At 46.3% G+C, this 24745-nt stretch overlaps 1 protein-coding gene across 4 annotated transcripts in view; it reads left to right on the forward strand.

Moving 5' to 3' along the window:
* phex (phosphate regulating endopeptidase homolog, X-linked) overlaps positions 1-24745 on the forward strand; it is a 691216-nt gene that overhangs the window by 344358 nt on the left and 322113 nt on the right. For all 4 annotated transcript variants that reach the window (XM_072514452.1, XM_072514453.1, XM_072514455.1 and 1 more), the window contains exons 6-7: positions 10989-11215; positions 20308-20376. In XM_072514452.1, the coding sequence (XP_072370553.1) occupies positions 10989-11215; positions 20308-20376 (296 nt within the window). The remainder of the gene's footprint in view (positions 1-10988; positions 11216-20307; positions 20377-24745) is intronic.

Below are 24745 nucleotides of genomic sequence, written 5' to 3' on the forward strand. Positions count from 1 at the left end.
GAGGGTTATGGGCCAAGTGCGGGCAACTGGGACTAGCTTAATGGTAAAAAACTGGGCGGCATGGACTGGTTGGGCCGAAGGGCCTGTTTCCATGCTGTAAACTTCTATGATTCTATGATTCTATTCTATGACACTTGAAAGCCTCCCACATGTCAGATGTTGATTTGCCCTCAAACATCCGCCCCCAATCTATGTTCTTCAGTTCCCGCCTAATATTGTTATAATTAGCCTTCCCCCAATTTAGCACATTCATCCTCGGACCACTCTTATCCTTGTCCACCAGTACTTTAAAACTTACTGAATTGTGGTCACTGTTACCGAAATGCTCCCCTACTGAAACATCTACCACCTGGCCGGGCTCATTCCCCAATACCAGGTCCAGTACCGCCCCTTCCCTAGTTGGACTGTTTACATATTGTTTTAAGAAGCCCTCCTGGATGCTCCTTACAAACTCCGCCCCGTCTAAGCCCCTGGCACTAAGTGAGTCCCAGAAGGAACGTTTAAAGGCACAGCTACAGGAGCTCCAAGACCAGGGCATCATCTCCAAAGTGACGGAACAGACTGACTGGGTCAGCTCAATGGTCTGTGAAAGAAGCCCTCAGGAGAGTTGCGGATATGCATAGATCCCAAAGATCTTAACCAGAACATAATGCGGGAACACTACCCGATCCCGAAGCGGGAGGAACTGACCAGTGAGATGGCACACGCCAAATTCTTCACGAAGCTAGATGCATCGCGTGGTTTCTGGCAGATATAACTGGACGAGTCCAGCAGGACGCTCTGCATGTTCAACACAGCATTTGGCAGGTACTGTTATAACCGTATGCCGTTCGGCATTGTCTCAGCCACTGAAATCTTCCACAGGATCATGGAGCAGATAATGGAGGGCATTGAGGGTGTGCATGTCTACGTAGATGATGTAATCATATGGTCTACGACCCCCGAGGAATACATATCTCACCTCAAACAAGTCTTTCGACATGTCCATGCAAACGGCCTCAAGCTGAACAAGGCCAGGTGCTCCTTTGGCATGTCATCCATCAGTTCTTAGGCGACCAGATATCCCAGCAGGGTGTGCGACCAGATCGGATAAGGTCAAGGCCATTAACGCCATGAAGACCCCGGAAGACAAGAAGGTGGTACTACGCTTCCTCGGAATGGTGAACTTCTTGGGAAAATTCATTCCCAACATGGCCTCATACACCACGGCTCTCAGGCATCTGGTGAAGAAGTCCACTGCATTCCAGTGGCTACCCACACATCAAGCAGAGTGGCTCGAGCTCAAAGCAAAGCTCACCACTGCTCCGGTGCTAGCGTTTTTGACCCGGACAGGGAAATCTCTAAGGACGCAAGCCAGGACGGCATTGGTGCGGTGCTCCTCCAGAGGGATGACTCCTCGTCCTGGGCTCCAGTTACTTATGCGTCAAGGGCCATGGCTCTTACTGAACAGAGATACACCCAGAGAGAAGAAGAGTGCCTAGGCCAGCTAACCGGCATTGTAAAGTTCCATGACTACCTCTACTGTCTACCAACATTCACAGTGGAGACTGACCACAGACCCTTGGTCCATATCATTCATAAGGACTTGAATGACATGACGCCCAGGCTTCGGCGCATTCTCCTTCGACACCGAAGGTACGATTTTGAGTTAGTATACACTCTAGGCAAGGAGCTGCTAATTGTGGATGCCCTGTCCCGCTCCATCACCTCGCCCTGTGCACAGGTTGACTTCATCTGCCAGAGTGAGGCACAGGTGCAGCTGTGTGACAGCAACCTCCCGGCCTCAGATAAAAGAGTGATCAGCATTCGTGAAGAGACTGCCAAGGACCCTCTTCTGCAGCATGTAATGCACCACCTTGCAAATGGCTGGCAAGAAGGGCAATGCCCTCAGTTCTTTAATGTGAAAGACGACCTGACAGTCGTCGAGGGGATCCTGCTGAAGCTGGATCGTATCGTTATTCCTCACAGTCTGCAGAGCTTAGTGCTCAAACAAATCCACGAGGGACACCTAGGTGTCCAAAAGTGTACAGTAAGAAGTCTTACAACACCAGGTTAAAGTCCAACAGGTTTGTTTCAAACACTAGCTTTCGGAGCACTGCTCCTTCCTCAGGTGAATGCGGAGGTATGTTCCAGAAACACACATATATAGACAAATTCAAAGATGCAAGACAATGCTTAGAATGTGAGCATTTGCAGGTAATTAAGCCTTTACAGATCCAGAGATAGGGGTAACCCCAGGTTAAAGAGGTATGTATTGTCTCAGGCCAGGACAGTTCGTAGTATTTCGCAAGCCCAGGCCAGGTGTTGGGGGATGAATGTAATGCGACATGAATCCCAGGTCCCGGTTGAGGCCGCACTCATGTGTGCGGAACTTGGCTATAAGTTTCTGCTCGGCGATTCTGCGTTGTCGCGCATCCTGAAGGCCGCCTTGGAAAACGCTTACCCGGAGATCAGAGGCTGAATGCCCTTGACTGCTGAAGTGTTCCCCGACTGGAAGGGAACATTCCTGCCAGGTGATTGTTGCGCGATGTCCGTTCATTCGTTGTCACAGCGTCTGCATGGTCTCGCCAATGTACCACGCTTCGGGACATCCTTTCCTTAAAAGTGTGGGCGCAGGGCCCGGCAGGCTGTCTATTGGCCTGGAATCAGCCAGGACATATCCAACATGGTCCTCAATTGTGCGGCCTGCCAGCGTTTCCAGCCCGCTCAAACAAAAGAAACACTCCAGCAACACGAGATCGTGACCTCTCCGTGGTCCAAGGTGGGAATCGACCTTTTTCACGCCAATGGGCGTGACTATGTGCTCATCATAGATTACTTCTCAAATTACCCGGAAGTTGTGAAGCTATCAGATCTCACATCAAGGACAGTCATCAAGGCCTGCAAGGAGACATTTGCCAGGCATGGTATTCCACTCACTGCCATGAGTGACTATGGTCCCTGCTTCCACAGCCAAGAGTGGTCCAATTTCACCAAGTTGTACCAATTCAACCACATCACCTCAAGCCCACACTACCCGCAGTCCAACGGGAAGGTTGAGAAAGGGTTCCATATAGTGAAGCAACTGCTCTTCAAGGCTGCGGACTCTGCTTCTGACTTCAACCTTGCGCTGTTGGTGTACAGGGCAACCCCTCTGTCCACCGGTATGTCTCCGGCTCAACTCCTCATGAATAGAGACCTGCGAACGACTGTTCCGGCCATACACTTACCAGACCTGGATCACCTCCCAGTGCTGCAAAAGGTGCAGCAACTCAGGAACCGGCAAAAGCTGACGTACGATGCTCATGCTACCGATTTGCCTGTGCTATCTCTGGAAGATGCTGTTCGGATCAAGCTCCCTGATGGAGGCTGGTCAGCTCCAGCTGTTGTTGTTCGACAGGCTGCTCCCAGATTGTTTGTAGTTCGTATGGCTGATGGCTCCATTGTCAGGCGCAACAGAGGGCGCTGCGCAAAATTGCCTGCCCACCACCAGATCCTACATTTCCACATGTTGTTGTGCCTCCTCTGGACACCTCGCTTCATGAGGCCACCAATCTGGCAGCAATCCCGCCTGTCAAGGCGCCGTTGTCCCCACCTCCACCTCTCAGGCAGTCGACAAGGATCTGACGCAAGCCCCAAAGATTGGACTTATAGATTGGATTGGATGGATTTGATTGGTTTTATTGTCACGTGTACAGTGAAAAGTATTTTTCTGCGAGCAGCTCAACAGATCATTAAGTACATGAGAAGAAAAGGGAATAAAAGAAAATACATAATAGGGCAACACAACATAGACGATGTAACTACATAAGCACCGGCATCGGATGAAGCATACAGGGTGTAGTGTTAATGAGGTCAGTCCATAAGAGGGTCATTTAGGAGTCTGGTGACAGTGGGGAAGAAGCTGTTTTTGAGTCTGTTCGTGCGTGTTCTCAGACTTCTGTATCTCCCGCGCGATGGAAGAAGTTGGAAGAGTGAGTAAGCCGGGTGGGAGGGATCTTTGATTATACTGCCCGCTTTCCCCAGGCAGCGGGAGGTGTAGATGGAGTCAATGGATGGGAGGCAGGTTCGTGTGATGGACTGGGCGGTGTTCACGACTCTGAAGTTTCTTGCGGTCCTGGGCCGAGCAGTTGCCATACCAGGCTGTGATCGGGCAGCCCGATAGGATGCTTTCTATGGTGCATCTGTAAAAGTTGGTAAGAGTCAATGTGGACATGCCGAATTTCCTTAGTTTCCTGAGGAAGTATAGGCGCTGTTGTGCTTTCTTGGTGGTAGCGTCGACGTGGGTGGACCAGGACAGATTTTTGTAGATGTGCACCCCTAGGAATTTGAAACTGCTAACCATCTCCACCTCCTGGTGAGCTAACCATCTCCACCTTTTGAGAGGGGCGATATTGTTGGAGAGGACAGTGTGAAACAGATTGGTAAGCTCGAGGAAATACTTGTTAGGAAGGAAGATGTGTTGGGCATTTTGAAAAACTTGAGGATAGACAAGTCCCCCGGGCCTGACGGGATATATCCAAGGATTCTATGGGAAGCAAGAGATGAAATTGCAGAGCCGTTGGCAATTATCTTTTCATCCTCAGTCAACAGGGGTGGTACCAGGGGATTGGAGAGTGGCGAATGTCGTGCCCCTGTTCAAAAAAGGAACTAGGGATAACCCTGGGAATTACAGGCCAGTTAGTCTTACTTCGGTGGTAGGCAAAGTAATGGAAAGGGTACTGAAGGATAGGATTTCTGAGCATCTGGAAAGACACTGCTTGATTAGGGATAGTCAGCACGGATTTGTGAGGGGTAGGTCTTGCCTAACAAATCTTATTGAATTCTTTGAGGAGGTGACCAAGCATGTGGATGAAGGTAAAGCAGTGGATGTAGTGTACATGGATTTTAGTAAGGCATTTGATAAAGTTCCCCATGGTAGGCTTATGCAGAAAGTAAGGAGGCATGGGATAGTGGGAAATTTGGCCAGTTGGATAACAAACTGGCTAACCGATAGAAGTCAGAGAGTGGTGGTGGATGGCAAATATTCAGCCTGGATCCCAGTTACCAGTGGCGTACCGCAGGGATCAGTTTTGGGTCCTCTGCTGTTTGTGATTTTCATTAATGACTTGGATGAGGGAGTTGAAGGGTGGGTCAGTAAATTTGCAGACGATACAAAGATTGGTGGAGTTGTGGATAGTGAGGAGGGCTGTTGTCGGCTGCAAAGAGACATAGATAGGATGCAGAGCTGGGCTGAGAAGTGGCAGATGGAGTTTAACCCTGAAAAGTGTGAGGTTGTCCATTTTGGAAGGACAAATATGAATGCGGAATACAGGGTTAACGGTAGAGTTCTTGGCAATGTGGAGGAGCAGAGAGATCTTGGGGTCTATGTTCATACATCTTTGAAAGTTGCCACTCAAGTGGATAGAGCTGTGAAGAAGGCCTATGGTGTGCTCGCGTTCATTAACAGAGGGATTGAATTTAAGAGCCGTGAGGTGATGATGCAGCTGTACAAAACTTTGGTAAGGCCACATTTGGAGTACTGTGTACAGTTCTGGTCGCCTCATTTTAGGAAGGATGTGGAAGCTCTGGAAAAGGTGCAAAGAAGATTTACCAGGATGTTGCCTGGAATGGAGAGTAGGTCTTACGAGGAAAGGTTGAGGGTGCTAGGCCTTTTCTCATTAGAGCGGAGAAGGATGAGGGGCGACTTGATAGAGGTTTATAAGATGATCAGGGGAATAGATAGAGTAGACAGTCAGAGACTTTTTCCCCGGGTGGAACACACCATTACAAGGGGACATAAATTTAAGGTGAAAGGTGGAAGATATAGGAGGGATATCAGAGGTAGGTTCTTTACCCAGAGAGTAGTGGGGGCATGGAATGCACTGCCTGTGGAAGTAGTTGAGTCGGAAACATTAGGGACCTTCAAGCAGCTATTGGATAGGTACATGGATTACGGTAAAATGATATAGTGTAGATTTATTTGTTCTTAAGGGCAGCACGGTAGCATTGTGCATAGCACAATTGCTTCACAGCTCCATGGTCCCAGGTTCGATTCCGGATTGGGTCATTGTCTGTGCGGAGTCTGCACGTCCTCCCCGTGTCTGCGTGGGTTTCCTCCGGGTGCTCCGGTTTCCTCCCACAGTCCAAAGATGTGCGGGTTAGGTGAATTGGCCAATGATAAATTGCCCTTAATGTCCAAATTGCACTTGGTGTTGGGTGGAGGTGTTGAGTTTGGGTAGGGTGCTCTTTCCAAGAGCTGGTGCAGACTCAAAGGGCCGAATGGCCTCCTTCTGCACTGTAAATTCAATGATAATCTATGATTAATCTAGGACAAAGGTTCGGCACAACATCGTGGGCCGAAGGGCCTGTTCTGTGCTGTATTTTCTATGTTCTATGTTCTATGTTCCTGATGCTGACAGGGGTGTGTACAGTACTTTGCTTCCTGAAGTCAATTACCAGCTCTTTAGTTTTGCTGGCATTGAGGGAGAGATTGTTGTCGCTACACCACTCCACTAGGTTCTCTATCTCCCCCCTGTATTCGGACTCATCGTTATTCGAGATCCGTCCCAATATGGTCGTATCGTCAGCAAACTTGCAGATGGAGTTGGAACCAAGTTTTGCCAGTCGTGTATGTACAGGGAGTAGAGTAGAGTAGAGTACGCAGCCTTGCGGGGCACTGGTGTTGAGGACTAATGTGGAGGAGGTGTTGTTGTTCATTCTTACTGATTGTGGTCTGTTGGTCAGAAAATCGAGGATCCAGTTGCAGAGTGGGGAGCCAAGTCCTAGGTTTTGGAGCTTTGATATGAGCTTGGCTGGGATTATGGTGTTGAAGGCGGAGCTGTAGTCAATAAATAGGAGTCTAATGTAGGAGTCCTTGTTTTCGAGATGCTCTAGGGATGAGTGTAGGGCCAGGGAAATGGTGTCTGATGTGGACCGGTTGCAGCGGTGTGCGAATTGCAGTGGATCAAGGCGTTCTGGGAGTATGGAGGTGATGCGCTTCATGATCAACCTCTCGAAGCACTTCATTACGACTGAAGTCAGGGCCACTGGTCGGTAGTCATTGAGGCAGGTTGCCTGGTTCTTCTTTGGTAGCGGTATGATGGTAGTCTTCTTGAAGCAGGTGGGGACCTCGGAGTGGAGTAGGGACAGGTTAAAGATGTCCGTGAATACCTCTGCCAGCTGGTCCGTGCAGGCTCTGAGTGCACGACCAGGGATCCCGTCTGGGCCCGTCGCCTTCCAAGGGTTCACTTTCAGGAAGGCCAATCTGACTTTGGAAGCTGTGATGATGGGTATGGGTGAATTATGGGCTGCTGGGGCACTCGCCAGTGGATTGTTGGTTACCTGCTCGAACCGAGCATAGAATGCATTGAGTTCATCGGGGAGGAGTGCGCTGCTGCCAGAGATACTGTTCGGCTTTGCTTTGTAGCCCGTTATGTTGTTTAGTCGTTGCCACAACCGCCGAGAGTCTGTCTGTGACTCTAGCTTGGTTTGATATTCTCTCTTGGCATCTCGGATGGCTTTGCGGAGGCCGTACCTGGATTTCTTTTATAGGTCAGGGTTGTCTGCCTTGAACACCTCAGATCTGTCCTTCAGTAGGGAGTCAATCTCGCGATTGAGCCATGGTTTCCGGTTGGGGAACGCACGTACTGCTTTCTTTGGCACGCAGTCGTCCACACATTTGCTGATGAAGTCTGTGACGGTGGTGGCATACTCATTTAAGTTGGTCGCTGAGTTCTTAAATATGGACCAGTCCGCTGTCTCTAAGCAGTCACGTAAGAGCTCTTCTGTCTCCTCGGACCAGCACTGCACAACCTTCTTAGCTGGATTCTCCCGCTTGAGTTTCTGCTTGTATGCCGGGAGAAGGCGCACCGTCTTATGGTCTGATTTCCCAAAGTGCGGTCGGGGGATGGAACGGTAAGCGCCCTTGATTTTTGAGTAGCAGTGGTCAAGAGTGTTGTCGCCCCTGGTGGGACAGGAGATGTGCTGGTGGAATTTTGGCACTACACTCTTGAGGTTGGCCTTGTTGATGTCTCCGGCCACGATGAACAAGGCCTCCGGGTGTTCTGTTTCATAGTTGTTTATTACTGTGTATAGTTCGTCCAGCGCCTTCCTCACTACTGCCTGGGATGGGATGTAGAACGCTGTGATAATGGCTGAAGTGAATTCACGTGGAAGATAATATGGGCGGCACTTCCCGGTCAGGTATTCCAGGTCTGGGGAGCAGTAGGTCGCCAGAGTCGCCATATCCAAGCACCAGGAGGAGTTGATGAGGAGGCAAACCCCTCCACCCTTCGCTTTGCCTGATGATGCCGTGCGGTCCGCCCGGTGAATTGAGAAGCCTTCAGGTTGTATGGCACAGTCCGGTGAGGCAGAGGTGAGCCATGTCTCTGTGAAACAGAGCACACAGCAGTCTCTTACTTCCCTCTGAGAGGTAAGTCTGGCGTTAAGTTCATCCAGCTTGTTTTCGATCGCTTGGACGTTTGCCAGGAGTATGCTGGGGAGAGGGTTCTTGAAACCGCGTTGTTTCAGTCTAACCTGCAGACCGCCACGTTTCCCTCGCTTCCTCGGTCGGCGGCTGCTGCTGGATGATCCTGGGATCCGATGTCAGCTCTTGTGGAAGGTATGTGGTTGCGTCTGGCGGGGTCCAGGGGGCTGGCTATAAGACATTTATCTTATAAATTTTGTTCTGTATCTGCACGCTAGACACCTCTTATGTTTATATTCATCCACTCGCCTTTTAATGTAAATAGTTATACATGTAAATGCAGTCGCATATGCTCCAAGCAACCAACATTTTCTTTTTAAAAAGGGAGATGTCATGATATGCACTCATGCACATAATGAGATACAGCCAGGCAGTGACAGACACCCAGTACAGCCAATCAACACACAGGACTGAACACAACCAATCACCAGGCAGAACACTAGAAGGTGGTCTCCCACTATGAAACACACGAGGCATCAACACTCTGCCTCTTTCCACTGTTGACAACTGTAGTGACAGTCAGGGTGTATATATCAGTTAGCACCTTCTACACGTAGAAGTCTGGTCTAGTTAGTGAAAGCAAGCACGCTTAGATTAGTAGAGTGTCAAACCCACAGCGAACTGTGTGCACTGCTTAACAAGTTCAATAAAGTGTATTGAACTAACATCACAGTTTGGAGTCTACTTTCAAGTACAACTGCATCCAATTGCAGTCCGTGTACCCCCAGGGTGAATAACACGACAGTGGGGTTACAGAGATAGGATGAGAGAGTGGCCTAGTTCTCCAAAAGTGCACTTTTGGAGGATCTGTGCCAACTGAATCATAGAATCATAGAATTTACAGTGCAGAAGGAGGCCATTCAGCCCATCGAGTCTACACCGGCCCTTGGAAAGAGCACACTACATAAACAACACCTCACCCTGTCTCCGTAACCCAATAACCCCTCCTAACCGTTTTGGACACTAAGGGCAATTTAACATGGCCAATACACCTACCTGCACATCTTTGGGCTGTGGGAGGAAACCGGAGCACCCGGAGGAAACCCACGCACACACGGGGAGAACGCGCAGACTCTGCACAGACAGTGACCCAAGCTGGGAATGGAGCCTGGGACCCTGGAGCTGTGAAGCAACAGTGCTAATCACTGTGCTACCGTGCCACTGTACTACCGTACTGTGCTACTGGATGGACTGAATAGCCTCCTTCTGCATGGTAAATATTCTATGGTTTTAATGAATCATTGAGCTGCCATCCTCTCTGAGGAGATTGAGGATGTGCCAGCGTTGAGCTTTCAGCCTAAACGTCGGGTTGGCTGTGCATGTTTCAATGAAATGAAGCACTAGCTTTTGGGGTGCGAAATGTGAGTTTAATACATTCAATGGTGCTAATATTGGTGATTTATCACTACTCGTGCTTAAACTGTCCCGTGTCCACCGTGTGAGTATAATCTCTTGACCTTCCTGGCCCTACCGCTACTTCTAGGTGTCTCCCCAGGATCCACAGCTGAGGTTGAGGTGACCTGCTGACTGCCAGGCCCTGTTGCCTGAGATGACCTTGGTGGGAATCCCCTGGAGTGCCTGGACCTTGAAGGTCTCGGTCTACTTTTAGGCAGCACAGGTGTTGCAGTGCTGACCTCCATGGTGTGCTGGGCTGGAGGTGTGTCGGTCACAGGAAGGGGGGTAGTCAGAATGGCTGGGCATCCCCCAGGGTCTCCTGCGTGGAGGGCTACAGGCTGTGCACCAAATGATCCTCTTCCCTTTGTTGACTGAGGGCCCCTGGGCTCCTCCATAGCATGGAGGGGCAGCTGGAGTGAGATCCTTAAGCCCTGCTGTCCTCTGGCACTGACACTCGTGGATTCCCACAATTGCCCAACAGTTTATCAGGGGGAGAGAGTTCCGGATTTCCTGGACTCTTTGGGATGATGCGGTGCTTCTTGACACTATCTTTGACTGGACTAACTCTAAATTTTGGGCCCAGCCCTCCCCTTATTCTCCACCCTCTCACCCAGTCGCTAAATGGTCAGTAAAATAAAAACATTTACAATAATTATCTAATACTTAGCATTCAAGGTTGACAAGAAATACATTGAATTAAAAGACAATCTGTGGCGAACCACACCACACTGCACAATAAATGGAAGATGCGACCAAGGCAGAGTCCACGGATTTCTCATCAACCCACCCAGATGTGAGAAAACATAGTGAGTTAACCAGACTCATTGAAACTCTGCCTCTCCCTCATGAGTGATTCCAGTCTTCAACTTCGAAAATCTCATCTTGGAATTCTCTCTAAAAGTCGCTCCAACCCACCTGGCCTCGAAGACGTCCACTTCGCAGGGTTTTGATCTTGTCTTCTCAAACTCTGTCCCTCTGGGTTTCTGAGTGTGCACTCCAGCACCAATTCACAAACCCATCTTCGGCCATACTGATCAGAGCACCTTCATCCCCATTTCTCCACTTAAGGTCTCCTGTAAGAAACTCCAAATGGTTCTTATCTTGTTGGTTTGTTCAGTTGGTTATTGATGTGTTGTTTTGCTGCTAGGTGCTATCGAGATGGAGGATGCCAAACCCTTGCTCAACTTTCTGAAGCAGCCATGCTTACGCTGGCCAGTGCTCGAGACGAACAATGGGCCAGAGGGCACCTGGAAAGAGGAGGAATTCAACCTACTGGAGACATTGGCTTTTCTCCGAGGAAAATTCAACAATAACATCTTTATTCAGTTCTTTGTCGCCACTGATGACAAAAACTCCAATGAGCACATCTTAACGGTCAGTGAAAACACCCTCAACCAGGAGCTCCCATTACAATAGTTACACAATGTGGGTACTCCAGAAGCAAGGGAAAAGACCCAGAAATTTTAGAATGCCACATCATTGAAATCTGGTCAAAGTTGGGGGTGGGGAATGCGAGGAGGCGGTAGTGGGGTGGGTGGGGTAGGGGCAGTACTGGACGGGGCGGGGTGATGATTGGGTATAAGGGGAATCTTGGGCACTACTTGTTTCATAGAATCCCTACAGTGCAGAGAGAGGCCATTCAACCCATCGATTCTACACTGACTCTCTGCAATAGCACCCTAACTACACCCCGCTCCTCCACCCTATCCCCCTAGCCGCACCTAATCTGATCATCTTTGGACACTAAGTGGAGATTTAGCATGGCGAATCCACCTAATCTGCACATTTTTGGACTGTGAGAGGGAACCAGAGCACCAGGAGGAAACCCGCGCAGACATGGGGAGAAAGTGCAAACTCCACACAAACAGTCACCTTCTTGACAATAAGCCCTCAACATTGTCTTTAATGTCTGATGCCACCTTTCTAACGCTCCCTGCAATTCTGGATGGTCTGCAGTTAATTTAAATTGTTTTATTCCTAAGCTATCCATAACTTCATGGAATAACATCGAGGTAAAATTTGATCCTTGATCCGATTGTATTTCTGTGGGTAGTCCATATCTAGTAAAGATTTTAAGTAACTCCTCCACAATCTTTTTAGTTGTAATATTACATACTGGAATGGCCTCTGGAAACCTTGTAGACACATCCATTATAGTCAAAAGATATTGATTCCCACTTTTCGTTTGAGGAAGCGGTCATACGCAATCAATTAGGACCCTTGTAAAAGGTTCCTCAAATGCTGGAATGGGTAATAAGTGCACTGATTATATCACTGCTTGAGGTTTCCCTATCACTTGACACGTGTGACATGATTGACAAAATTTAACTCCATCTTTATGTAGTCCCCAATCTTCTGACTTCCCACTACTCTTTGCCACATTATAGGCTTTCTCTTTTGCTTTGATGCATTCCCTAACTTCCTTTGTCAGCCATGGCTGCCTAATGCCCCCTCTGATAACCTTTCTTTTCTTTGGGATGAACCTCTGTACTGTGTCCTCAATTACTCCCAGAAACTCCTGACATTGCTGTTCTACTGTCTTTCCCACTAGGCTCTGCTCCCAGTTGATTTTCGTCAGTTCCTCCCTCATGCCCCTGTAGTTACCTTTATTTAACTGTAACACCTTTACATCTGATTCTACCTTCTTTCTTTCAAATTGGAGATTGAATTCGACCATATTATGATCACTGCCTCCTAAGTGTTCCCTTACTTTAAGATCTTTAATCAAGTCTGGCTCATTACATAACACTAAGTCCAGAATGGCCTGTTCCCTCGTGGGCTCCATCACAAGCTGTTCCAAAAAGCCCTCCATGTGTGGAGCAAGAGGAAATGGACGAGGTACTAAATGAATGCTTTGCATCAGTATTCACCAAAGAGAAGGAATTGGTGGATATTGAGTCTGAAGAAGGGTATGTAGATAGCCTGGGTCACACTGAGATCCAAAAAGACGAGGTGTTGGGCGTCTTGAAAAATATTAACGTAGATAAGTCCCCAGGGCCTAATGGGATCTCCCCCAGAATACTGAAAGAGGCAAGAGAGGAAATTGCTGAAGCCTTGACAGAAATCTATGGATCCTCACTGTCTTCAGGTGATGTCCCTGAGGACTGGAGAATAGCCAATGTTGTTCCTCTGTTTAAGAAGGGTAGCAAGGATAATCCAGGAAACTACAGGCCGGTGAGCCTTACGTCAGTGGTAGGGAAATTACTGGAGAGAATTCTTCGAGACAGGATCTACTCCCATTTGGAAGCAAATGGAAGTATTAGTGAGAGGCAGCATGGTTTTGTGAAGGGGAAGTCGTGTCTCACTAACTTGCTAGAGTTTTTCGAAGAGGTCACAAAGATGATTGATGCAGGTAGGGCAGTGGATATTGTCTATATGGACTTCAGTAAGGCCTTTGTCAAGGTCCCTCATGGCAGACTGGTACAAAAGGTGAAGTCACACGGGATCAGGGGTGAGCTGGTAAGATGGATACAGAACTGGCTAGGTCATAGGAGGCAGAGAGTAGCAATGGGAGGGTGCTTTTCTGATTGGATGGCTGTGACTAGTGGTGTTCCGCAGGGATCAGGCTGGGACCTTTGCTGTTCGTAGTATATATAAATGATTTGGAGGAAAATGTAACTGGTCTGATTGGTAAGTTTGCAGATGACACAAAGGTTGGTGGAATTGCGGATAGCGATGAGGACTGTCAGAGGATACAGCAGGATTTAGATCATAGAACATAGAACAATAGATCGTTTGGAGACTTGGGCGGAGAGATGGCAGATGGCGTTTAATCCGGACAAATATGAGGTAATGCATTTTGGAAGGTCTAATGCAGGTAGGGAATATACAGTGAATGGTCAAACCCTCAAGAGTATTGACAGACAGAGAGATCTAGGCGTACAGGTCCACAGGTCACTGAAAGGGGCAACACAGGTGGAAAAGGTAGTCAAGAAGGCATACGGTATGCTTGCCTTCATTGGCCGGGGCATTGAGTATAAGAATTGGCAAGTCATGTTGCAGCTGTATAGAACTTTAGTTAGGCCACACTTGGAGTATAGTGTTCAATTCTGGTCGCCACACTACCAGAAAGATGTGGAGGCTTTAGAGAATGCGCAGAAGAGATTTACCAGGATGTTGCCTGGTATGGAGGGCATGAGGAGCGGTTGAATAAACTCGGTTTGTTCTCACAGGAATGACGGAGGTTGAGGGGCGACCTGATAGAGGTCTACAAAACTATGAGGGGCATAGACAGAATGGATAGTCAGAGGCTTTTTCCCAGGGTAGAGGGGTCAATTATTAGGGGGCATAGGTTTAAGGTGCGAGGGGCATTTAGAGGAGATGAACCTGCATTTAGAGGAGATGTACGAGGCAGGTTTTTTACACAAAGGGTAGTGGGTGCCTGGAACCCGCTGCCTGAGGAGATGGTGGAAGCAGGGACGATAGTGACATTTAAGGGGCATCTTGAAAAATACACGAATAGGATGGGAATAGAGGGATATGGACCCAGGAAGTGTGGAAGATTTTAGTTTAGACGGGCAGCATGGTCGGCACAGGCTTGGAGGGCCGAAGGGCATGTTCCTGTGCTGTATTTTCCTTTGTTCTTTGTTCTTTGAACTAATTCATAATCATCTGCCATTTCTGCTGCTAATCTCGCAGTTTTAACCCTCTGCTCTTCCACATGAGTTCCCACTACATCAGGAATTGAATTTTTAAACTCCTGCAAAAGCATAATTTCTCTGAGAGCTTCATACGTTTGATCTATTTTCAAAGCCCTTATCCACCTATCAAAATTACTCTGTTTGAGCCTTTCAAACTCCATGTATGTTTGACCAAATTCTTTCCTGCAATTTCTAAACCTTTGCCTGTAAGCTTCAGGCACTTGTTCATATGCACCCAAGATGGATTTTTTCACCTCCTCATACGACTCAGATGCCTCCTCCGGTAGTGATGCAAACACTTCACTAGCCTTACCTATCAGCTTTGTTTGAATCAATAATACCCACATGTCCTCTGGCCATTTCATTTGTTTAGCTACCTTCTCAAATGAAATTCTTCTCGTCAAACCTTGGCAATGCTTGGACATATTTAAATAGATTCCCACCAAGCCTTCGACTTAGACGCTCTTTCTCACTATCCTCATCACTATCATCCAACTGTACGTTTCCCTTTACATCTGCCAATTTTAACTGACTGTCATGGTTCAAGGCCATTTTCTGAAGTTCAAACTCTCTCTCTTTATCTTTTTCCCTGATCTGTATCTCCCCTTCTCTTTCTTTTTGTTCTGCTCGGGCTATTCATTCTGTTTTCCTTTCTTCTCTCTCTTTTTCCTCTCTCTCTCTTTCTCTTTCTTTTTCCTCTCTCTCTCTTTCGTATTCAAGCTGCTTAAATTCTTTCTCATGTTCCATTTGTTTAATTTGTAACTGAATTTTTGTAATTTCCAATTAGTCAAACTGTATCTCAGGCAACTTTAAATACTTCGCCAACGCCATAATTATCTCACCTTTTTGCATTTTGTCAGGTGATGTTAACTGCAATGTTTTTGCCAAATCTAACAGTCTGCTTTTAGTCTCTGTCCGTAAGGTACTGCGTGTGACCGTCTCCACCCCCAAAAACGTCTGAGCCTCTGAAAGAGCCATTGTCCACAACACACTCCCTTCTTAAACTGCAGTACCACACCTGAAAAGCAACCACAATATGCTCACCCCTCACTGTCTTTAAGTTCACTAAGCCAATCCAATAGATCGACTTTTATCCCCCTTAAGCCCCCAATTTGTTATGGGCCAGGGTTTGGAGAACCCCAAAGTGTATCATGGAGTTCACCTGACCCAGAGCTTTTAATAGATTGTGGTATGGGAAGCACACGGCCCAGTCTACAGGTGTGGTACAGCAGAAATGGAAAAGTATTTTTTAAAGCAAAACAATGTTTATTCTATGAACTCAAGTTAACCTTTTTAAAACATACAGTAAACATCTGAGCAACCATTAATTCAAATACAATCCCCAAAGAATACAACACTAAGTAATGCGTACGCTGTCCTTTTAACATCCAGAAGACTTATAAAAAACATAACTTTTAACAGAAGCACATCAGGTTAAAGTCACTACTAAGAGCAGTTATTAGTTTTAAATCACCAAAGGATCGATTTACATTCTTTAGATTACAGAGAGAGACTCTAATACACCTTCTGGCTGTGACTACAGCTATCCAGCTCTGAAAACAAAACTAAAACACTCTTTGCAGCAAACAGTCTAAAACGAAAGTAAAAAGCTGACAGACAGCCCAGCTCCACCCACTCTCTGACATCACTGCAGTAATAAACACCCATTTCTTAAAGCTACTCTCACTACAGATATTTATATACACACCAATTTCTAAACACCCATTTCTTAAAGGTACTCTCACCTGACAACACTCCCGTATGCTTCACCCCATGCATGTGCCTATGTACTTAACACAGAACACAGAAAATACAGCACAGAACAGGCCCCTCGGCCCACGATGTTGTGCCGAACCTTTGTCCTAGATTAATCATAGATTATCATTGAATTTACAGTGCAGAAGGAGGCCATTCGGCCCTTTGAGTCTGCACCAGCTCTTGGAAAGAGCACCATACCCAAACTCAACACCTCCACCCAACACCAAGGGCAATTTGGACATTAAGGGCAATTTATCATTGGCCAATTCACCTAACCCGCACATCTTTGGACTGTGGGAGGAAACCGGAGCACCCGGAGGAAACCCACGCAGACACGGGGAGGACGTGCAGACTCCGCACAGACAATGACCCAAGCCGGAATCGAACCTGGGACCATGGAGCTGTGAAGCAATTGCGCTATCCACAATGCTACCGTGCTGCCCTTAAGAACAAATAAATCTACACTATATCATTTTACCGTCATCCATGTACCTATCCAATAGCTGCTTGAAGGTCCCTAATGTTTCCGACTCAACTACTTCCACAGGCAGTGCATTCCATGCCCCCACTACTCTCTGGGTAAGTGTATACATCGTGTATTTTATGTTTGCCCTATTATGTATTTTCTTTTCAAGTACGGATTGATCTGTCTGAACTGTACGCTGAACAATATGTTTCACTGTACCTCAGTACATGTGACAATAGACAAATCCAATCCAATCCAATCCTTTCATCCCCGGAATCAATCTGGTGAATCTCCTCTGAACTGCCTCCAATGCCACCACATCCTTCCTCAAATAAGGAGACCAAAACTGGTCTCACCAAAACTCTGTACAATTCCAACAATACTTCTCTACTTTTATACTCCAGTTCTTTTGCAATAAACGCTAAAATTTAATTTGCCTTTTAAATTACATCCTATACCTCCATACTGACTTTGTGCGATTCATGAACAAAGACACCCAGATCCCTCTGCCCAGACGCACTTTGAATCTGCTTTCCATTTAGATAATAATTTTCCTTTCTATTTTTTCGTCCAAAACGGATAATCTCACACTTATCTGCATTAAACTTAATCTGCCAAATTTTGACCTAATCTCCTCCAATGTCCTTCTGTAAACTCTTTATTGCCTCTTCACTGTCTGCTTTCCCACCTATTTTAGTATCATCCACAAATTTTGTTATGTTACACTCTGTCCCTGCTTGCAGATCATTTCTATAGATTGGAAACAGTTGAGGTCCGAGGACTGACCCCTGCAGCACCCCACTAGTTACAGTTCGCCAGCCAGAGAAGGAGCCATTTATCCCAACCCTCGGCTTTCTCTCAGTCAGCCAATTCTCAATCCAATCTAGTACTCTACCCCCAATCCCCTGCGATCTCACTTCTGGATTAGTCTTTTATGCAGCACCTTGTCAAACGCCTTCTGGAAGTCTGGATATACCACATCCACAGGTTCCCCATTATCCACCTTGCTGGTTACGCCCTTCAAGAACTCAAGCAAGTTTGCCAAGCATGACTTACTCTTCATAAAACCATGCTGACAATGGTGGATTAACTTTGCCTTTCCAAATGTTCAGTCATATCCTCCTTAATGATTGATCCAGCAACTTTATTACCACAGAGGTCAAGCTAACCAGTCTATAGTTTCTGTATCATTGATTTTAAATCCTTGCTGAGGTTTCCATTGATCAACATTGACGGATATTAAAATGGAGGTTAAAGCCCTCCTCAGGCAGGATCCACCATGTTATCGCTTTGTCCAGGGAGTTTCTACCCAGCCCTGTTCGCTGGGTCGGTCTATAATGGGACTCATAATTCCAGCATTGTTGTTTCGAGTGTCACATGCGGTAACAAATCCTTTCTTAAATGCTTTTTAAACAGAAGATTACAGTCAATTCTCCACATTAGAAGCTGGGAAGCTAATTTACTGAAATCTTATTATATATCTTCATTTACTGAATTGTCAGAAGCATGTTTTACTAAATAAAAGGTGAACTGGATACAATAACTTGCAATTGGTTAAGGACCGCAGAGACCTAAAATGGGTAACTTGCGAGTCTGTGTCAAGCCAAGTTGTTTGTTTTAAAGCTGCCAGATGACACTCTGACACTGAGACCGCAACTGAGCACGTGTAGGAAGTGCGCCAATTTCGTGCACCAAAACGGATTCTCCGCCTCGTCGCCGAACGCGATTTCGCCATCGGGGGGGAAGAGAATCCAGCCCAGTTTATTTATCGCAAACCAATATCACTGAAACACTATCTGATCATTATCACATTTGTGGGGTTTTCGAAATTGTTTGTCTTTGACTCACAGAGAACAGAGTGTTACTAATGAGACAAGGCTACCCTTTAACACTTGTGGATTTAATTGGACCAGCGTTTACAAGGTTGCAGCGGTTTTAGAAACAGATTCAAAAACAGCTTCTTTCCCGTTGTTACCAAACTCCTAAACGACCCTTTTGCTCCACCAGGTGCCAGTGTCTGGGTATTTACATTGTATACCTTGTGTTGCCTTTTGTGAGGGCCATGAAGAATCCAGCACGAGTTTTAAGGATACAAAGAAATAACATTTATTTACAATAACATATATATACAACAGCAGCAGCAACTTCCCTTGCTGCTCACTCCTTCCTGCTGGTTCCAAACTGGCCAGCATTATTTATACTTGGAGTTTACTAATGGTTTCTCCACCCCCCTCATTGGGGAAGCTCATACTCCCACAGGATTGTGGGATTGTCATTAGTCCCCAGCCAATGGTAAGCAGGCAGGTTATAACTTTGCCCTATTGTGTTTTGTTTTTCTCTTCATGTACTAAATGATCTGTTGAGCTGCGGCAGAAAAATACTTTTCACTACCTCGGTATACGTGACAATAAACAAATCCAACAAATCCAACATAGAAAATAGAACCAGGAGGAGGAAATTTGGCCCTTCGAACTTGTTCCACCATTCATTAAGATCATGGCTAATCATCAAGTTCACAACCCTGATCCCATCTTCCCCCCATTTCCCTTGATCCCTTTAACCCCAAGAGCTATGTCTAATTCCTTCTTGAAATTACACAACGTTTTATAATAATCTTTATTGTCGCAAGTAGGCTTACACTGCAATGAAGTTACTGTGAAAAGCCTCTCGTCGCCACATTCCGGCGCCTGTTCGGGTACACAGAGGGAGAATTTAGAATGCCCAATTCACCTAACAGCACATCTTTTGGAACTTGTGGGAGGAAATCAGAGCACCCGGGGAAACCCACACAGACACGGGGAGAACGTGCAGACTCCGCACAGACAGTGACCCAAGCCGGGAATCGAAACTGGGACCCTGGTGCTGTGGAGCAACTGTGCTAACCACTGTGCTACCGTGCTGCCCATAACTGTTTTGGCTTCAATTACTTTCTGTGGTAGTGAATTCCCCAGATTCACCACTCTCTGCGTGAAGAAATTTCTCCTCACCTTAGTCCTTATCCTCAAACTATGACCCCTAGCTCTGGACTCCCCACCATCGGGAACATTATTTCTGTATCTACCCTGTCTAATCCTGTTCGAATTTTATAAGTTTCCATGAGGTCCCTCTCACTCTTCTAAACTCTAATGAATAGAATCCTAGCCGACTTAGTCTCTCCTCATATGACAGTCCCGCCATCCCAGGAATCAGCCTGATAAACATTTGCTGCACTCCCTCCACAGCAAGAAAATCCTTCTTCAAATAAGAACACCAAAACTGGACACAATACTCCAAGTGTGGCCTCACAAATGTCCTATACAATTGCAGTAAAACATCCCTATTCCTGTACTCAAATCCTCTCGTTATGAAGGCCAACATACCATTTGCCTTCTTTACTGCGTGTTGTACCTGTGCGCTTACTTTCAGCGACTGATGCACGAGGACACCAAGGTCTCACTGTGTATCCACCTCTCCCAATTTACACCCATTCAGATAACAATCTGCCTTCCTATTTTTGTGTATGTGAAAGATTAGAATTGCTTCTCATGGTGTGTTGAAACACATTGGTTTATCACACGGGGACTGCAGCCCAGGGTTTATTGATTGTGTTTCATTGCTCACAGCTGGATCAAGCACCATTGTTTCTGCCAGCTCGAGAAGACTATCTGACTAACAGTACCGAGGCTGAAAAGGTGAGTCTCACTTAACTCTGCTGCAAGACTGAAAGAATTATCTATATTGTGAGTTCAGTCATTTGAGTGAAGGGCGTATCTGCTTCTAGCTCAAAGGCAGGATAATAAAAGGGGCAATGAAGCAGTTAGAAAATAATTCAAAAAAACGAGTGAAAACTAAGAGAGATTGCAAAGTTAAATTACAATGTAAAAATAATTAGTCATGTCTTCTGTCGCCACATAAAAAAATACAAGAAAATCAGCATTGGGATCAGGCAACAAGAGATAAACTCACAGATAAAGACAGAAAAATAGCACAAATATTGAATTTGAACTTTGGTATTTACCAGTGAGACTAACCAACTGAGAAAAACATTAGAAGAGCTCAAAACAGATATAAATGCACTTAAGATAGAAATGGGGGTGGGGAAACCTTTAATGAGCTAGCAAATCTTAGAGTGAGTGAAAGTCCTGGTCCAGATGGATTTGATCTCTGTATATTAAAAGAGAACAAAAGTCTTCTTATAAAAACATTGAAAAAGCAGCTGTGTTAACTAGATCCATGCCAGTTGGTGGCATTAAAAGTACGACACAGCACTTTTCATTCCTGGAGAGAGTTTATTGACTTAGTTCACAGTTAATACTACTCCCCGCCAGTGTCCCAGATATTTCCATTTATAGGAATATCTATAACTCCAATACCCATAACTCATTTAGCAATGCCCTCAACATTAAACCTGAACAGTGCAATAAATGCAACATTGACAAGCTGATGCAATTCCTCTAACTAACAAAGGAGGTACAACAAATCCAGGGAAAATTAGCAGTAGGAAAACTAATAGAATCCTTAATCAAATATATGACTGGAGAATATCTAGAAACTGAAAATATATTTACTGTCAGTAAAGTGGGGATGGCACTTACTACTGACCTTGAGAAAAGTTGTACACCAGGTTTGAAGGGGCTCTAGAGCACAGACATCCTCTTTTTGAACATCTCTTTGAATCTGACAGCGTCTTCTGAGGGTCTGTGGTGTCCAACAACAGGGTAGGCAGCAGGCAGGCTATCAGCCAATCCAATTCAAGAATTCTGACAGGCAGCAAAGCAGGAAGTAATAAGCAGGAAAAATAAATCACATTTAAAAAATTGTTTTTCAAAGTTCTTCAGCTTTTTAAATGTTCTTTTCTTAGGAGAATGAAACTTTTCACATTAGCTTTTCAGAGCCAAAGAGATTGTTTAGTATTAATTCTAACTCAGAATGCCGGTAAAACCTCAGTAAGAAAGAAACAAAGAAACAAAGTACAGCACAGGGACAGACCCTTCGGCCCGCCAAGCCTGCGCCGATCATGTGTCCTATCCAGACCAACCGCCTGTATCATAGAACATAGAACATAGAACGATACAGCGCAGTACAGGCCCTTCGGCCCACGATGTTGCACCGAAACAAAAGCCATCTAACCTACACTATGCCATTATCATCCATATGCATATCCAATAAGCTTTTAAATGCCCTCAATGTTGGCGAGTTCACTACTGTTGCAGGAAGGGCATTCCATGGCCTCACCACTCTTTGCATATAGAACCTACCTCTGACCTCTGTCCTATATCTATTACCCCTCAGTTTAAAGCTATGTCCCCTCGTGCCAGCCATTTCCATCCGCGGGAGAAGGCTCTCACTGTCCACCCTATCTAACCCCTGATCATTTTGTATGCCTCTATTAAGTCTCCTCTTAACCTTCTTCTCTCCAACGAAAACAACCTCAAGTCCATCAGCCTTTCCTCATAAGATTTTCCCTCCATACCAGGCAACATCCTGGTAAATCTCCTCTGCACCCGCTCCAAAGCCTCCACATCCTTCCTATAATGCGGTGACCAGAACTGTACGCAATACTCCAAATGCGGCCGTACCAGAGTTTTGTACAGCTGCAACATGACCTCCTGACTCCTGAACTCAATCCCTCTACCAATAAAGGCCAACACTCCATAGGCCTTCTTCACAACCCTATCAACCTGGGTGGCAACTTTCAGGGATCTATGTACATGGACACCTAGATCCCTCTGCTCATCCACACTTTCAAGAACTTTTCCATTAGCCAAATATTCCGCATTCCTGTTATTCCTTCCAAAGTGAATCACCTCACACTTCTCTACATTAAACTCCATTTGCCACCTCTCAGCCCAGCTCTGCAGCTTATCTATGTCCCTCTGTAACCTGCTACATCCTTCCACACTGTCGACAACACCACCGACTTTAGTGTCGTCTGCAAATTTACTCACCCACCCTTCTGCGCTTTCCTCTAGGTCATTGATAAAAATGACAAACAGCAACGGCCCCAGAACAGATCCTTGTGGTACGCCACTTGTAACTGAACTCCATTCTGAACATTTCCCATCAACCACCACCCTCTGTCTTCTTTCAGCTAGCCAATTTCTGATCCACATCTCTAAATCACCCTCAATCCCCAGCCTCCGTATTTTCTGCAATAGCCTACCATGGGGAACCTTATCAAACGCTTTACTGAAATCCATATACACCACATCAACTGCTCTACCCTCGTCTACCTGTTCAGTCACCTTCTCAAAGAACTCGGTAAGGTTTGTGAGGTATGACCTACCCTTCACAAAGCCATGCTGACTATCCCTGATCATATTATTTCTATCTAGATGATTATAAATCTTGTCTCTTATAATCCCCTCCAAGACTTTACCCACTACAGACGTGAGGCTCACCGGTCTATAGTTACGGGGGCCACATTTGCTATCCTCCAGTCCTCTGACACTATTCCTGTAGCCAATGATGACATAAAAATCAAAGTACGAAGTCTTACAACACCAGGTTAAAGTCCAACAGATTTGTTTCGATGTCACTAGCGCTCTGAAAGCTAGTGACATCGAAACAAACCTGTTGGGCTTTAACCTGGTGTTGTAAGACTTCGTACTGTGCTCACCCCAGTCCAACGCCGGCATCTCCACATCATAAAAATCAAAGCCAAAGGTCCAGCAATCTCTTCCCTGGCCTCCCAGAGAACCCTAGGATAAATCCCATCAGGCCCCGGGGACTTATCTATTTTCAGCCTGTCCAGAATTGCCAACACCTCTTCCCTACGTACCTCAATGCCATCTATTCTAATAGCCTGGATCTCGGCATTCTCCTCCATAACATTATCTTTTTCCTGAGTGAATACTGACGAAAAATATTCATTTAGTATCTCGCCTATCTCTTCAGACTCCACACACAACTTCCCATCCCTGTCGTTGACTGGTCCTACTCTTTCCCTAGTCATTCGCTTATTCCTGACATACCTATAGAAAGCTTTTGGGTTTTCCTTGATCCTACCTGCCAAATACTTCTCATGTCCCCTCCTTGCTCGTCTTAGCTCTCTCTTTAGATCCTTCCTCGCTACCTTGTAACTATCCATCGCCGCAACTGAAACTTCACACCTCATCTTCACACAGGCCTCCTTCTTCCCCAAAGTGCTCTCCTACCTCCAAATCCAACACCTGGCCTGGTTCATTACCCAAAACCAAATCCAACGTGGCCTCGCCTCTTGTTGGCCTGACAACATATTGTGTCAGGAAACCCTCCTGCACACACTGTACAAAAAACGACCCATCTAATGTACTCGAACTATATCTTTTCCAGTCGATATTTGGAAAGTTAAAGTCTCCCATAATAACTACCCTGTTACTTTCGCTCTTCTCCAGGATCATCCTCGCCATCCTTTCCTCTACATCCCTAGAACTAATTGGAGGCCTATAGAAAACTCCCAACAGGGTGACCTCTCCTTTCCTGTTTCTAACCTCAGCCCATACTACCTCGGAAGATGAGTCCCCATCTAGCATCCTCTCCGCCACCGTAATACTGCTCTTGACTAGCAGCGCCACACCTCCCCCTCTTTTGCCTCCTTCTCTGAGCTTACTAAAACACCTAAACCCCGGAACCTGCAACATCCATTCCTGTCCCTGCTCTATCCATGTCACCGAAATGGCCACAACATCGAAGTCCCAGGTACTAACCCATGCTGCCAGTTCCCCTACCTTATTTCGTATACTCCTGGCATTGAAGTAGACACACTTCAAACCACCTACCTGAACACTGGCCCCCTCCTGCGACGTCAAATCTGTGCTCCTGACCTCTATACTCTCATTCTCCCTTACCCTAAAACTACAATCCAGGTTCCCATGCCCCTGCTGCATTAGTTTAAACAAAGAGCACTAACAGATCTCCCCCCCAGGATATTTGTGCCCCTCAGGTTCAGATGTAGACCATCCTTTCTGTAGAGGTCCCACCTTCCCCAGAAAGAGCCCCAGTTATCCAGAAATCTGAATCCCTCCCGCCTGCACCATCCCTGTAGCCACGTGTTTAATTGCTCTCTCTCCCTATTCCTCA

Source organism: Scyliorhinus torazame, chromosome 8, assembly GCF_047496885.1.
Source record: "Scyliorhinus torazame isolate Kashiwa2021f chromosome 8, sScyTor2.1, whole genome shotgun sequence".
Taxonomy (NCBI): domain Eukaryota; kingdom Metazoa; phylum Chordata; class Chondrichthyes; order Carcharhiniformes; family Scyliorhinidae; genus Scyliorhinus; species Scyliorhinus torazame.